The sequence below is a fragment of the Patagioenas fasciata genome, chromosome 3 (genome assembly GCF_037038585.1).
Source record: "Patagioenas fasciata isolate bPatFas1 chromosome 3, bPatFas1.hap1, whole genome shotgun sequence".
Lineage (NCBI taxonomy): Eukaryota > Metazoa > Chordata > Aves > Columbiformes > Columbidae > Patagioenas > Patagioenas fasciata.
The window spans coordinates 18,803,959-18,817,951 of record NC_092522.1 but is presented as its reverse complement, the minus strand read 5'-3'; the positions used below and the strand labels follow the sequence as shown (position 1 = coordinate 18,817,951).

The following is a 13,993-nucleotide window of genomic DNA, read 5'->3' as shown; positions in this document are numbered from 1 at the left end:
AGCCAGCAAATCATCTTGTTGTCAACTTTCTCTCTTCCCTGAAGGTTTCATTTGCAGCTACGTGGAGCAAAAAACCAACCTAGGAAACAGCAGGGACCTGCTGTGGCTCTAAGACTGCTATGGACCAAGGCAAATAAAAGGCTGCTCTCACATCTTTATATTGTGATTACTTTGGAGTGGTTTCAGTAGTTCCCTTGGGACATCTGGGATGTCTGGGCTCAGAGGCACTAGAAAAAAGGTTCTAACTTACCTTTACACTGAGAGGGAGAAAGACTGAACAGGGGGCTTTCTTACCAGTCATCGCTGCTGAGCCATGTGAGAGCATTGAGCAGCACCTGCTGTGCATTAGGGTAGGGTTTGGCTTCCCGGGCGTCCCCGCACTCTGGCTCATCTCTCCCCTTGGAGGAGTCCAGAGCAATGGGCGACAGTGAGTTCACTGTAAGGAGAGTGTCAGACATCAGCATTGCGTACCCCAGGGTGAGGCACCCTGCCACCGAGCAGATGGCAACCCAGTCCCCAGCCAAGATTACATATGCGCGCAAACTGGCATTGATTCAGTGGCTTCCCTGCTGTCTGGTTCATTTTTCCAGCACCCAACCATCTCACATTCATCCCCAGTTGGGCATCAGCTCCTTGTGTGAACCTGAAAATTGCACACACTGAGCCAGCTCCCACATCTGGATGGGTACCACAGCCAGCTTGCAGATTGATAGTGCTGCAGGGCTTACACTCACCAGGAGCCAGTGCTGCTCAGCAGGACTTGCTACCCCAGGAGTAAGCTCCTGAGATGTGCACATACCTCCCTGTATCACCTGCTGTGACCTGAGGCAGTGAGGACAGAGGGACCCTGTAACTTTCTGAGGAAACATCTCCAGCTGTCCCCAGCGAGCACCAAGCCTGAACAACCAAGTCCTGCTGGGCTTGGTCAAATCCACAAGGAGCAAGTGCCAGGGAATAGTGATACCTGACCTGCTGAGCCTGACAGCACCTCTGTTCCCATTTATCTCAACTATTCTGGACAGCAGGCAGCTAAGTGCACATACATTTTAGCATACCATTGGGAAAGTAGTAGTTTATGGATTTCACTATTTTCCGAGCATGAGGAATATTTACTATTTCAGAGGTACCCATTGGCTGTATTTTGAAGATGCTGAGGTGAAATTTATTTGTCATCAAATGTATTTGTTTGCAAACTATGCAATGCCTAAGCTTTCTCTTGTGGAAAAAGGCAATTTCTAGTCTTGATAGTTGTGACAAAAAAAAAGCCTTCCAAATGTGAACTGAGAATAAAAATATGTAAATATAGATGCAAATTGTTGGCAAATACAGTTTCTTGATGATAAATATACCAGGTATAAGAACATTCAGATGACAAATGCATTTGTTATGAAACCTATTTATCATCAAAAGCATTGTAGGTCAAAAACTTCATGCATTGCCTGCAAAAGCTCATTTCCTAAAGTGTAGACGTAAACATCTGAGCTGTCTAAAAGTACTGAGTATAAATATTACATAGAATCTAGGCACTACTATGGACTCTGTAGTGTTTTTATGCTACCTTACGTGTTCTATGAAGTATGGAGGAACTGTAAAATCAAAAATATTCAGATGGGTACTAATTTGGATGTTACCAATACTACTATCACTGACATCAGTGACATATGTACATATGCACAAGTATGTGCATATACACAACTATATTCGAGGTGAACGGAGAGCCATGTCAGGCTAGTTCTGATCAGTTTTGAAAACTGGAGTAGCATCACTAGGAAGGAGCATTCAAAATATCATTCTTAGTTCCCTTTTTCCTAACTCTTGGTGCTCAGGATCATAACACAAGGTAGGCCACCCACAAAGGAGAGCTGAGAATCAGTATGCTCACTATCTGCTGCATATTTGCTGCAGGGAGTGAGCAGCCTGGGAGCACCAGTAACCTCTCATGTACGTCTTCTGCTACAGAGAGCCACTGTATTTGGGTGGGCTGACCAAAATACAGTCGGAAATACAGGCACTGCTTGTTCCCAGTTTGCATTGCAGGCAGTGGGATGAGAGATGCTACAAGTCGTTAAGCACTTCTAGATGCAATAGAATGAATGTATCACTTCTCTAATTTCCATGAAGAGGCAGCCCTTGCTGCGATAGTAGAAAAACTGGCTGCAGAGCCAGACAGCAGCACAGGCTAACTGACCATGGTGGTACACATATGTGCATGGTGAGCACACCCTGCCAGACAGTACTGGAGCTCAGTCCTGCAGTTACAGCTGCTTCCCAGCACCAGTGTTATGTTTTGGACTATCAGTACTGGCAAAAGCTATAGCTTAAGGCTTTACCCCTACTTCATGCAGCTCAACTTCCCAGTGGATCTGTAAGCACCAACTGCTCCAGTATCACTGAGCTGGAATGGATCCAAAGGAGGTTTGCTCTCAGTCCTCTGAACAGGCTTTGGACCTGAGATCTTACCTGTGGTTGAGGAGTGAGGCAGTTTGTGCTCCTTGTGCTACGTACTGGTGTGGGGGCTGCAGGGGAGCAGGCTCACCTGAGGAGTTGCGTGGGACGCTGCTGTTCTTGTTGATGACAGGCATGCTGGGCAGTGCGAGCCTGTTGAACCGCTTCCTCAAAGCAGTACCAGTGCTCTCTTTGCCTGTATTGCGCATGCTGGGAGCTGTCCCATTGACAGGTGGTGGGCCAAAGCCTGCAGAGACCAAAAAGGATCTTGTTAAGAGGAAACATCTGAACAGGGTGGACTATCCCTCAACAGGGGGCTTGGAAAGGGCTAGAAGTCTTGCTGGAGCTGGGTAACATCTCTTTGTTATCCCAGACAATGATCACACAATGTGGTGATGCTTTCCGTAAGAAATGAGGAAAACTCAGTGCTGCTTTTCTTTTGCTTTCTTGTTTCAGAGGCTGGATAGGGAAGTTACATTCTAGAGGTTCCCACCTCAGCACTCCTCACTAGTACTTCACAAAATAATAGCAAGAAAAAGAGCAGAGAACCTTGTCTGATGCCCTTGGGCTGAGTGCTGACACTTAAGTTTGCTGCTGCTGTGCTCAAGGTAGTGCGTGCAGCTGTACAATCAGAGTCTGTCAGCTGCAATTAAGTCAGCAATGCTGCTTGCTCATGTGGGTGAAACGCAAGCTCTGGCTAAGGGCTCCAGCACAGCTCTATAGTGTGAGCTCCTCAGCAAGGAGTGGGGTGAGCAGGATAATCTGTCCTATCATGTGAGCAAGATATTTTGTGTTTTAATTAGATACAGTTTGATTTTGTTTCTTCCAGGGGCACCTTGGTTGAAAAGCCTTCTTTTGGACTCACCCATTCACCTTTCCTGGAGGCTACTCTCAATTAGAGAGTCTGAATCCCCAGTGTAGTTTGCAAGACAGAATTATCCAGTCTGAAAGACTTCATAGGAGAAGTGGGGAAAGTGATTTACTGTGACTGACTCAGTATGGGCCGGGAGCAAGACACATCATGGCTCTGTATTTTTCTTTGAAAAGTGGAAATAAGTCCTGTGTAAGCTTCCACTCAGATGCAAGTTTAACAGCCTTCCAGTCCAATTTCATAGACATTTGCAACACTATGTAAGTAGCAAGCAAGCAAACAAAAAGGCTCACAACTATTGCAACCACTTACTTTTGTTGGCTGCATCCCTGGGGTCAGTGTTCAGTGCAGGGAGCTGCAAGGGCTTTTCTGTCTCTTCCTCCCTCTCCCTAAGCACAATCTTCCTCTCTCTCATTTTATTGTAAGCTGACTTGCACAAGACAACGCGGATCTAGTTGCAATGGAAATAAATCATAGCACATGAAAAAAGATGCACAAACCACACACAACACCTCATCAGGAACACAGTGGTAGCGTGTCATCTTCTTTACTGCAGCTCCATATACATCTCAATAGTTTCAGAAGAATTCCTCCTTCCCTCACCTTGGCAGACAATTACAGCTAGTGATATGTAACACTCCATTGCCATAACCTTCTACTGGCCCAAGATGCTGTTTCTCAATCTATGTCAAGAAGACCTGCTTGAACCAAGAGAGTCATAGCAGCGCTCCAAGACAGATTAAGAGCTCACCTTACTGTGAGCAGGTGGTTCAGTTCCTACAGGCTATGGCAGGGGAACAAAACCCATCTGCAATAACCAGCAATGAGAGGTAATTTGCTGTTTCTTAACAGTCATGGCCAGTAATTGCAGTTGCTTCTCACTTCCTTGCTTCTGAATGACTCAGCTGCTCTCTGAGAACCCAGAGTCCAAAAAAGGAGTCATGTGAAAACAAGTTGGAGGAACATTGGTCTTATTGAATAGAAAAACTGTGAATGAGATGGCTGTGAGATACAGCAAGAAAGGTAACTAAGGAAAAGCAAGGTCTTCTATTTTATTCTGCAGCCTTCCTTGCATTCAACATTATAATCTTTGCTTCTGTGCTTCCAAGCATGCACTGTGCACATGTTCACTGATGTGTAACTTGCCCTGCCATTCAGATCTGCTCTAAATCGGCCTCCGCACATAAAGAATGCTTTTTGCCTAACCTTAGCACCGCCTCTCAACCAGTGACTTCTGCACCAGGGAAAATACTCAAGTAATTGCTCTGTAGTTGTCAAATGTATTCCAAATAGAATCTGCTCCACAAGAGGGGAAGATTATGATTTTCAGTGACATTTTGTGCTAAGCACTGAACAGTCATTGAAAAGGAAGCCTGCTCACCCCTGTCCTTAGCCATTACCTTTTCATTGCTGATCTTGAAGTCATCGACACTCAGAAGGCGAGGCCTCTCACGATGGTTTGTCTCCTTGGCCTGTCTGAGTGGAAGGCTTGGCAATGGGACCACAGGTTCACGCAAACGTCTGGCAGACTTCACATCACGAGCAACGCGATGCTTGATAGGAGGCAAAATGGGTTCCAAAGTCTGGACCTCTGATAAGACAAGGATATAGATCGTGTATGATAACAGTAAGGAAGATAGCACCTTTCCAAACAGATGGCGTACTACCATATTGCACTGGCAGCAGAAATGACATTGCTTTGTTGGCCACCAGACTCAAACCTACTGTGCGATAAAGGCCTCAGCCCTTGGATTCTGGTGAGCAGCTGTGTTTGATAGAGAAGAACAGAGAGATGGAGATTGCTCTTGCCAAAAGGGTTTGTCTCTGTTCCTATCCATTTTGATTTTAGTAAACATCCTCTTTTCCCCAGTTACTAAAGAACTACTGGGTTTTAATAGCTATATTTAATAGTCTTTGTAGAGGTAAGAATTAACATTTCCTCCTCTTTGCTGGAATATTTTAGAGGGCATTAAAAGAAAAGCTTAGGATTGCTAGAGTGTTACCAAAAGCAGAATTGTGCTCTTGAAGCCAGAATTCATTTTCCCCAAGGGGTTTCATTCTAAATTGCAGTAGGTCAGCCCACTTTCTGGGCAGACTCACCAAAGGCTGATTTTCTTAATGGGAATAGCACAGTACAGCTCATTCTGAAATACTCTCCAAAAAGAGCTATTAAAACTCGGAGAACTAATCATTCCTTACATGGCTTCACAGATGATAAAATCATGTGATAGCCAAGCAGTAAAAAAGGAATAACTTTCTTAAATCAGGAATTTTTTCCCTGCAGAATGGTCAGGTCAATAACAAAAGAGAGAGAAAGATGGTTTAATGATATATCTCATTTCTAGTCTATAATGTATCCATCAAAAATGTCACATTACTTGCTCAGCAATAGTTCTCCCTAGTTGCACCCAGCATCCTAGCTGCATATCAGCAATAAAGGAATCATTCCTATTGGGAATGCCCATTATTTGTCAGGACTAATACTGAGCTGAGGGACCAGTGGATCTTATTGCTTCTTCTGCATCAGCACAATTGTTTCTCAAATTCCCATCTCTCCTATTGCTACAAACCCACAGACGGCAAAGGGGCAGCAACGGTGTCATTGAGGTTTTCAGGTTAGAAGTACTGGCTGACACAGATGCACCAGACACCAGATTTTGTCTTGCAGAACTCTAATTGCTAGTGACAACGCAAGGCAGGGAGCAGAGGAAAGTCAGTAAGCATCTCCTACCCAGCCTCAGTGTGCAATACTGACATATGCACATAGAGTGGGGGAAGAGATTTGTAATCGTAAACCCAGGATATGTGACTTGGGGTAAATGAGTTGCAACAAGGAAACCTCATTACTCAGCATTGAATTTAGGCTTGTACTTAAAAGGACAGAGAGCTCAGGTCCTGCGTAGGCTGGATCCTTAAGTCTCTTTGTAAAAGGAAAATTCACAAGGACTTGCTATCATACAAGGTTTCACTATTTCTTCCAATGCAAAAATAGGCTCTGCTGATTAATCTACTTCAGATCTGAAAGGGTTCAGTTCAGAAGCTGCTCAAGATAAGGTTTTCTCCTTCAAGTGTTGGAGGAATGAGTGGGCACATTTCTCATTTCATGCAAAATGCCTCATTTTTCTCTAATCTTTGTGACATTAGAGAGCATGCTGGGGGTTAAAAGGTATAAGCATGAGTTAGGGGAACATTTTCTTTTCCTCCTGTGCATTTGCAGGGCCCCAAGGTACTCTTCTAGCTCCTGCCATTCATAACTCCATGCTGGAGTCATTTTCACTGGATCAACAGAGCACATTTCCCAGTGGCTGGTCTCTGAGGAGCCATCTGAGTGCATCAAAGAATGAAAAAAGTTACAGGACAGTTTTCAGCTGAATTTTCACATTGCCATCCATGAGTCACCTATGTTCTTTTTAGGGCAACCATGCCCTGTACCCACCTTGAGATTTAAATGTCTTCTCTTCACTTCTGCTGCCTGATCTTGACCTTAAGAAAATTGAGGACAAAATAATATATGAGGATACAGAAGGAGAGGCAAACTTCCTTAGCAAGATCCATCTGATGAAGGAGAAAATGCAACCCATAAAACCAACAATACACAAAGGTGATTAATTGTCACTAAATTTTCAGCTGCTGGAGTCACACAGAACTGGTCAAGCTCCAGCTGAAACACAGGATTTCAATTTGGGCCTTAACTATCCAATTCTGCTGTCTCTGCTTTCGGAGTTGAGTGGCTCTCACTGTTCATGCATCCTTTCTGAATCAGCAAGAGATGTTAAGCCAGCCATAAGTCTGTATTGAGTGCAGCTACCTTTATAGTGCTGTAGAAGCCTAACATTGCTTGGCCATGCCTTAAACTGATGGCAGTATCTTGTTACACGTGGAAATACCACTGCTGTCTCCTGAGAATAATCTTACACCTCCCTGTTCTTTTTAGAAGAAGGGTTTTTCCAACTCAGCTGGTAGGTAAGTATACTCAGATTGCACTGTAAAAGCTATGCTGAAGCTTTTGAATTGGAACTATATTTCTATGACTCCTTATTTATTGTTATAACTAGGATAAAGCTGACAGCTAGATTTCCTCACGCATATCGAAGCAAACATCTTTCCATCAGTTACAGCCCCATAACTGTTCTCTAGTACTTTCCACCCTTTGATCTTAAAACCATATGCAAATATTAGGCATCTATAGAATTAGACATCTATAAACAGAGATTTATCTGGGCTTCCATTTTACAGTGAAGGCCCAGACACAGAGAAGTTATAATTGATGTTTACAGAAGCAGCATCTGAATTTACAGACAGCTCTACAATAGTCAATATTTGCCCTAACATAACTTTGCAGGTACAGGTATTGGCAAAGATCACACACAAAACCAGATGCTGTATTCAGATCCATGCAATACAGTTCCCAAAGGGTGCCACAAAGATTACAGAGTGAATCAGTATCAGAGTTCAGCAGAGGACTTGCTTTTAAGTTCCTCTTAAGTCCTGCCTCCTCCTGTGCCCCACTACCCAAGATCTTAGAGGTGGCTTTGAGTTGATCTTAGAGTTGGTGAGAGTTGGTTGAGTTGCTTAGAGCCAATCTTAGATGTTGGCTTTGACACAGTGCTGGTCACCAGAGATACAGAAAGTGGTGAAAGTACAGAAGTTTGCATAAATATATTGAAGAACTGACCGTGGAAAACAATCTCACAAGATGAGAAGTGTGAGATGAAAAACATATTGGAGAAGCGCACACTTTGGCTTACCTCATCTCTGGGGCCTCTTCGAAATCCGCATTCTGAGAGCCTGCAGCACTGTCAGGAGTCCCATCAGAAGATGTTGCTGACTCGGGGATCGGGGAAAGCAAAGCCATTCCCCGTGGCTTGTTCCCATTTTCACCACTGCAATACGAATGCAGCAGGGAAGCCTGGAAATAGTAGAACAGTGCTCAGCTGGAGCATCCAGCGTTCCCCGTTGATGCCAGAAGTAGTTTAGCCATGCTCTTAGCTAGGACATACCAGGAAAAAAAAAGTCAAACTGGTGGAGCAACTTGACCTAGGATGGGCGATGTAAAGGGAAGTGATGAGGGAGAGACAATGTCCCCATGCTGTTGCCAGCTCTCTCCTCTCACTCACCTCTCTAGCAGTGGCTGCTTTCCCACCTGGTATCCATCTGCTCGACGTAAGGATGTTCTGCATGCCATTGCTTCTATAAGCCTTTCTGATGGTAAGGGAATGGGCTTAGATCACTAGCCTCTCGTCCCTAAAGCACCTACCAGGCATTGTTGAACTCCAGCCAAGTCCCCACGTAGTCATTCTGCAGGCTGACAAAACCTGCTTTCCTCAAGCCCATCTTTTTTTTTCTGCTTTCTGCCTTTCCCCTACTAGCCCTTTGGCCCAGATTCTACTGTGCTCTCTGGATACTTGGTGCTCTCCAGCTCCCACACAGTTAATTTCAGGCTCACCATCATTTTCTGAAGTTCAGCAGAGCTCCCACCCTGCAGCTCTGTGTCTCTGCCTGCTGAAATTACTTCAGGCTCTCCCTGCCATGGCTAGGAAGGGGATGGAGGGAGTGGAGGCAGACATGCACCCTTCCTTAGTATCCCATCATTCTTGTCACAGATAAAGAGCCAAATCAAGACCTGTTCAAATTCCAGTGAAACCAACAGAGCGAATGTCAGGGATACAGTCGGCCCTGTATCTGCAAGGCTGAAATCAAATACATTAGCCTTTTATTGGTTATCCAGTTTACAAAAATTGTTTTTCATCTGCCTTCTCCTTACCACCACAGCAAACCCAAAACAACTGCAGCTTCTATCCATCCTGAAAAAGTGGATGGAGTCTGGACTCCATTACCCATGGCCAGAGTTGGCAGTTCCCTTCACCTATCCCTGGGCAGAACCATGGGAGATAATGAAGCTGCACGGAAGCCACTGAACTCTAAAAACATTATTAGAGATAACCCTGTAGAAGGACGTGGCTGTATAACTCAAAAACTGAGAGAACCTAGAGCAAAAACCAGCAAACATCTGTTTCTGTCTAAACCAGACAGAGCTGATATAAAAAGCCACAAAGACACTGGTGTGTCTGCAACAGTAACTATTATACCATGTATACAGAAACGTGGATTTTACTAACTGTAGAAGAACATGCTTGACCACGTGAGACACATTTAGTTGCTCTGATTCATTGCTGGTGTGTTCTCAGTCAGAAAACACAGCAGGAGCCACTAGAGAGCACAGAAACTATTCTCCTATTGATACAGACTGAGGACATCAAGTCTGCAGCATGCATGTTGCAGAAACAGCCTGAAGCACAATGTCCAGCTGAGCACTTTCTTGGCTCAGCTGTTTCCCTGGGCTCACACTGCAGAAAAAGAAGATCTCAGAGCTCTGCCTACTGGAAATAAACTGAAGACCCACTACACATGATTTGGCTTGGTTTCCTTACTTTACATCCTTCACTCTCTGACATCAGCTCCGTGTTATCCTCATCACTGGCATCATAGTCTGTGTCATTTTCCTCATGCTCCTGCTCTCCATCGCTTAACATGCAGGTCTCTGAGGAAATAGGTCTGTTCTGGTTGGGAGACATAGTCTTGGAGGTTTCCAGGAGCTTCGGGGAAGGTGATCCGGAAACTACTGGCTTCAGGGTAACCCCCTCAGGGTCATCACAGTCAGTCAGGCCTGCAAAGCAGAGACACAAAGCATAATAGAAGCAGCACTGCAAACATAAAGCACCTGAAGCTAGATATTTCATTGGACAGATTTATTGGAAACTTCTAAATAGCTGCACAGGGAAACATGCTCATGCTGGCAGCCACTTGAAGCAGGCCAGTGGACAACACTTAGGCACTCCCACAGAGCCACCAGAGGAGCATCCTGGTCCTCTGAGCTCCTGTCGAATAACAGAGAGCCCATGGACCTGTGCATATCCAGAATTATTCACCTGCACATTCACTCTCCTGCTCCTCTCCCTGCCTCACAGTTGTACACCCCTACAGCAACAGGGAAGGTTATTGCAGGGGGCACAACTGTTCCCTGGGAATGTGCACTAGCTTTCTAGGCTGGGAAAAGACCCTTCTTCCCACAGGAGAGCAGGCAGGTTCCCGCCTTACCACTGTATGAGGCTGACAGACCGTCAGACATCCTCCTCATCTTCAGCTTGTCTTTGATCTGGATGGTACCCGGGTCAGCGCTGCTTGCCTCCCTCTCTTGGGGGTCCTGGGTCGAGGCTTGGTGAGAAAGGTGGGGGTGGTCACCTCCTTGCCCAATGCTGAAGTCATGCACATCAGCCTCACTGGCCCAGTCATCCGGGAGAGGATGCCTGATTTATGGCAGTTGGGCCACAATCCCTGTCCTGGCTGGCAGTGGTAGTGATTTGGCTACTGTTGATGAAGGAGAAAGCGTAATGAACTAATGATAGCGAGATGTGATGCCATATGCACCACTGAAGGAGGACAGGATCATCTGCAGCTCTCTGTCAGCCACCTACTCTGATGCAGAGCCAGCACATGAGGACTGACCTCCACGGACCCTTTCTCCCTGATTTTTTATTTTTTTTCATTTGGCTGAGGCGACCATTGCACATTCAACCCCCTTCCATCCTCACCTCCTTCTTCAGTAGTCCAACTGCTGCCACAAAACCGCAAGTTTGAATCAATGCTTCTGCCTCGCAGAGCCTTGTATCTGGGTTTGAATTTGGGAACGCTCCTGTAGTAGACAGCAATTGAGGTGTGGTATTTAGCTTTAAAATAAGAACAGTACAAAAGACTCAAATTCACAACATTTGATATGGAGACAAAAAAAAACCACCAGACACTTTTTTTCACAGAAGATTAACACACTAGTCCTGGCCTCTGGAATGGTCACTGTGATGTGTGCTCTCAACCTACACCCAGCCACACCAGCAGCAATATGGTACAGGCTCCAAAGGAGACAAAGGCCTGAGCTTTAGCCAGGCCAAGAACTTATTTTAGGAAACCCACAAGAAAATAGAATGGCAGAGTGAACAATGATAAGTTGTGGGTGCAAGGAGTCTCATGCAGACCTTTCCCACTGTATGCAATTTGACTTCAAGCCAACCACTTTATTCCATAAATATGACAGCCTGGGTGAGCCTACAGTGAGCTGTCTCTGCTAGACAAGCGTGGCTGTAGGGCAATGATCTTTTACTATTCACTGATCACTGGATAAGCACAAATTTAAGTTTTATACTAATCATTTAGCTCAAGTAAATGCATTTGAAATAGAATTAATCACTAGATTATAAGGTTGTGTAATTTTTAAGATACTGTCTGTCTCACTTTACTTAGTAAGCTAAATTTGCTGAAATCTTAAACTGTATGTTGTAAAGTTCTGCTCATATTCACTGAACTTGTATCTACTTAATGAAAACAAAAGCAGATACAGACAATCATGGACACGTAAGACAAGGCCGGTTTTGTACTTTGCTGAGCGAAACAGGATTCATTTCAACCAAATAATGCCTTCAAGGCCAGCACAAAGTGGCTATGGACTATAAACATGTCTGCAATTAAACAAAACAAAGGCCTGTCTGAAGACGATGAAAGAATCCAATGAGAAGCAAGAAGACCTCAGATTCAAATAATGCTATTGGACTGAATAATTGCATGAGGGGACATAAGCAGGTTGAGATGCAGAATGGTGAAACTTTTAAATCCTAGGCAAGCAATATAAAGAATTGCATGTGCCCATATAATCCTTTCGCCATAAACACCTATAATCCCTGGCCTGTTTTCCTTTACCCTTTGTGTCTCTTAGACATAAACTGTTGACCTAGTCTGGGGCTAAGTTTGGATCTAGCCACACCTAGACTCCTCTGCAAGAAGGAGTTTAGAAAGCAAGGGGATCCTTTCTGAACCTCATGACTCAACGGGAGGGCCTCCCTCTACCCTTTCACATTTCCTGCCCCCATATGAATCACTCTAAACAACTCTCACCCAATTCTCCTTGATATCTCCTTCACGCAGTAGGTAGCAGAGTACCTTTTGTCGCTCTCTTAAGCTGCACTCTAAGTGAGGTAAACACTGCACCGTGGCAAACTGTGGCAGTCACCCACGACAGTAACCTCAAATGATTCCGTTGGTTGGTGCACTTGCATTCCAGCATTGTGACAGCTCAACATTCTACATATTTGCATATGATTTGCTAGTTGTCCATCCATGACTGCAGGATTTCTTTCCTCTCCTTTCAAAGTGTAGACAACCCACAATGGTCTCTAGAGTTTGGCAATGTCTAATAAGTAGATACTTTCTGAAGTTATAATAGTTTGAAAGTCCTTCGTTCCTGTAATTCCCACTCCATTTTGGATTGAGTTTTGATTTGGTTTAGTTTTAGATTTCTCTTCACAACAAAGAAAATACTAGGACACAAACAATTAATCACTAGGTATCATAACTAAAAGAAGGTTTGCACTCTGCATTAGATGTCCCCATTGGCGTATTTGATTATTGTATCTGCAGGACACAAACTGTCCATCCAAATCTTCTCCTTTGTTCTGCTTCACCATTACAGGGCTTTACTCCCTGCTTTCTTTACTGCAGAGACACCCAAAAGCAACAAAAACATAGCCTGCCCCCCAAAATTTCTGATATTGGCTGTTCCTGAAAATTCAAGATTATACACAGCATGTTTCCCTGCCTCATGTCCTGTTCAATGTCTTCCCCATTCCCCAGCCTCTAAGGCTGGCCTCTCACTTGTACAGCATGAAGAATAGCTGCTGCAGCATCTCCAGGGTCTCATGATCAGCACTTTGAATGCAGCTTTTGTAACACGCTCTGCCTCCCTGAGCTGAGCAGCATTCCTGGGCACTGGCACTGCCGCTGCAGACAAACATCCTCCAGGCAAAAGCTGCAGAAACAGGATTGCAACAAGCCCAACTGAAGGAGTCTCCAGTCTGCTGCAGCCCTTTACCTGCTGTGAAATCATCTTGTGTGGCCATGGTGGGGGGGAGCAATGGATTCTTTGCAGATGAAACTCTACTTGATGTGCTGCTGGTCGGTGGGCCTGATACAGCTGCTGATGGGTTCCCCTGCAGCATCAGGAACCTGGATGGAAAAATAACACTGCTAGTGCAAGTGACAGCCACCGATTCCTGGCATTGCCTTGCCTACAGGGTTCCTGCGTACAAAACAACATTAAGATATATTCAAGCTACATTTTCCACGTTCTGTCAAAATCATAGCCATAAAGTACAAACGCTGGACAAAGACTACTGTAACGTAACTCTACCCCAGCAGCTGCTCTCCCCATGGCTGTATGGGCACGGCAGCAGAGGCAAGTCTCTCACCAGGCCCAGTGCTGTTGGGCCCAGCACAGTGTCTCAGGGTTGTTCCCACTGACCTCAGTGCTGCTGCCACTGCAGCAGGAGCATCGTTTCACACATTTGGTACAAAGAGCTGTAATGTCATGCTGGACTTACCCCAAGAACAACTGGAAAAATGGGGGATAGAATAGTTTGCTCTTTTTTAATACAAATGTACTTGGATTTTAGGGGGTTTACAAGGCTGATGATAGTGGAGACTGGTGTGTAACTCATATCTGTAGCACTTTCCACCAGTCTGCAAGACTCCTTTTCTGCAGAAAGGGGTAGGTAAGATTTTCTGACACATCCATGAGTAATTCTGAGCCACAACTCAAACCACAAGCCAAATACTTCCAAATCTGCCACTCCT

At 44.9% G+C, this 13,993-nt stretch overlaps 1 protein-coding gene across 1 annotated transcript in view; it reads right to left on the bottom strand.

Moving 5' to 3' along the window:
- Positions 1-13,260, bottom strand: part of LOC136100155 (TOG array regulator of axonemal microtubules protein 2-like) — a 29,717-nt gene extending 16,457 nt beyond the window's left edge. Inside the window, exons 1-9 of the mRNA XM_071807259.1 lie at positions 13,233-13,260; positions 10,909-11,043; positions 9,748-9,983; positions 8,065-8,225; positions 6,753-6,799; positions 4,717-4,907; positions 3,629-3,767; positions 2,537-2,692; positions 295-436 (exon numbers count right to left, since the gene is read on the bottom strand). Coding sequence (XP_071663360.1) covers positions 295-436; positions 2,537-2,692; positions 3,629-3,767; positions 4,717-4,907; positions 6,753-6,799; positions 8,065-8,225; positions 9,748-9,983; positions 10,909-11,043; positions 13,233-13,260 — 1,235 coding nt within the window. The remainder of the gene's footprint in view (positions 1-294; positions 437-2,536; positions 2,693-3,628; positions 3,768-4,716; positions 4,908-6,752; positions 6,800-8,064; positions 8,226-9,747; positions 9,984-10,908; positions 11,044-13,232) is intronic.
- Between the last annotated feature and the right edge of the window lie 733 nt (positions 13,261-13,993).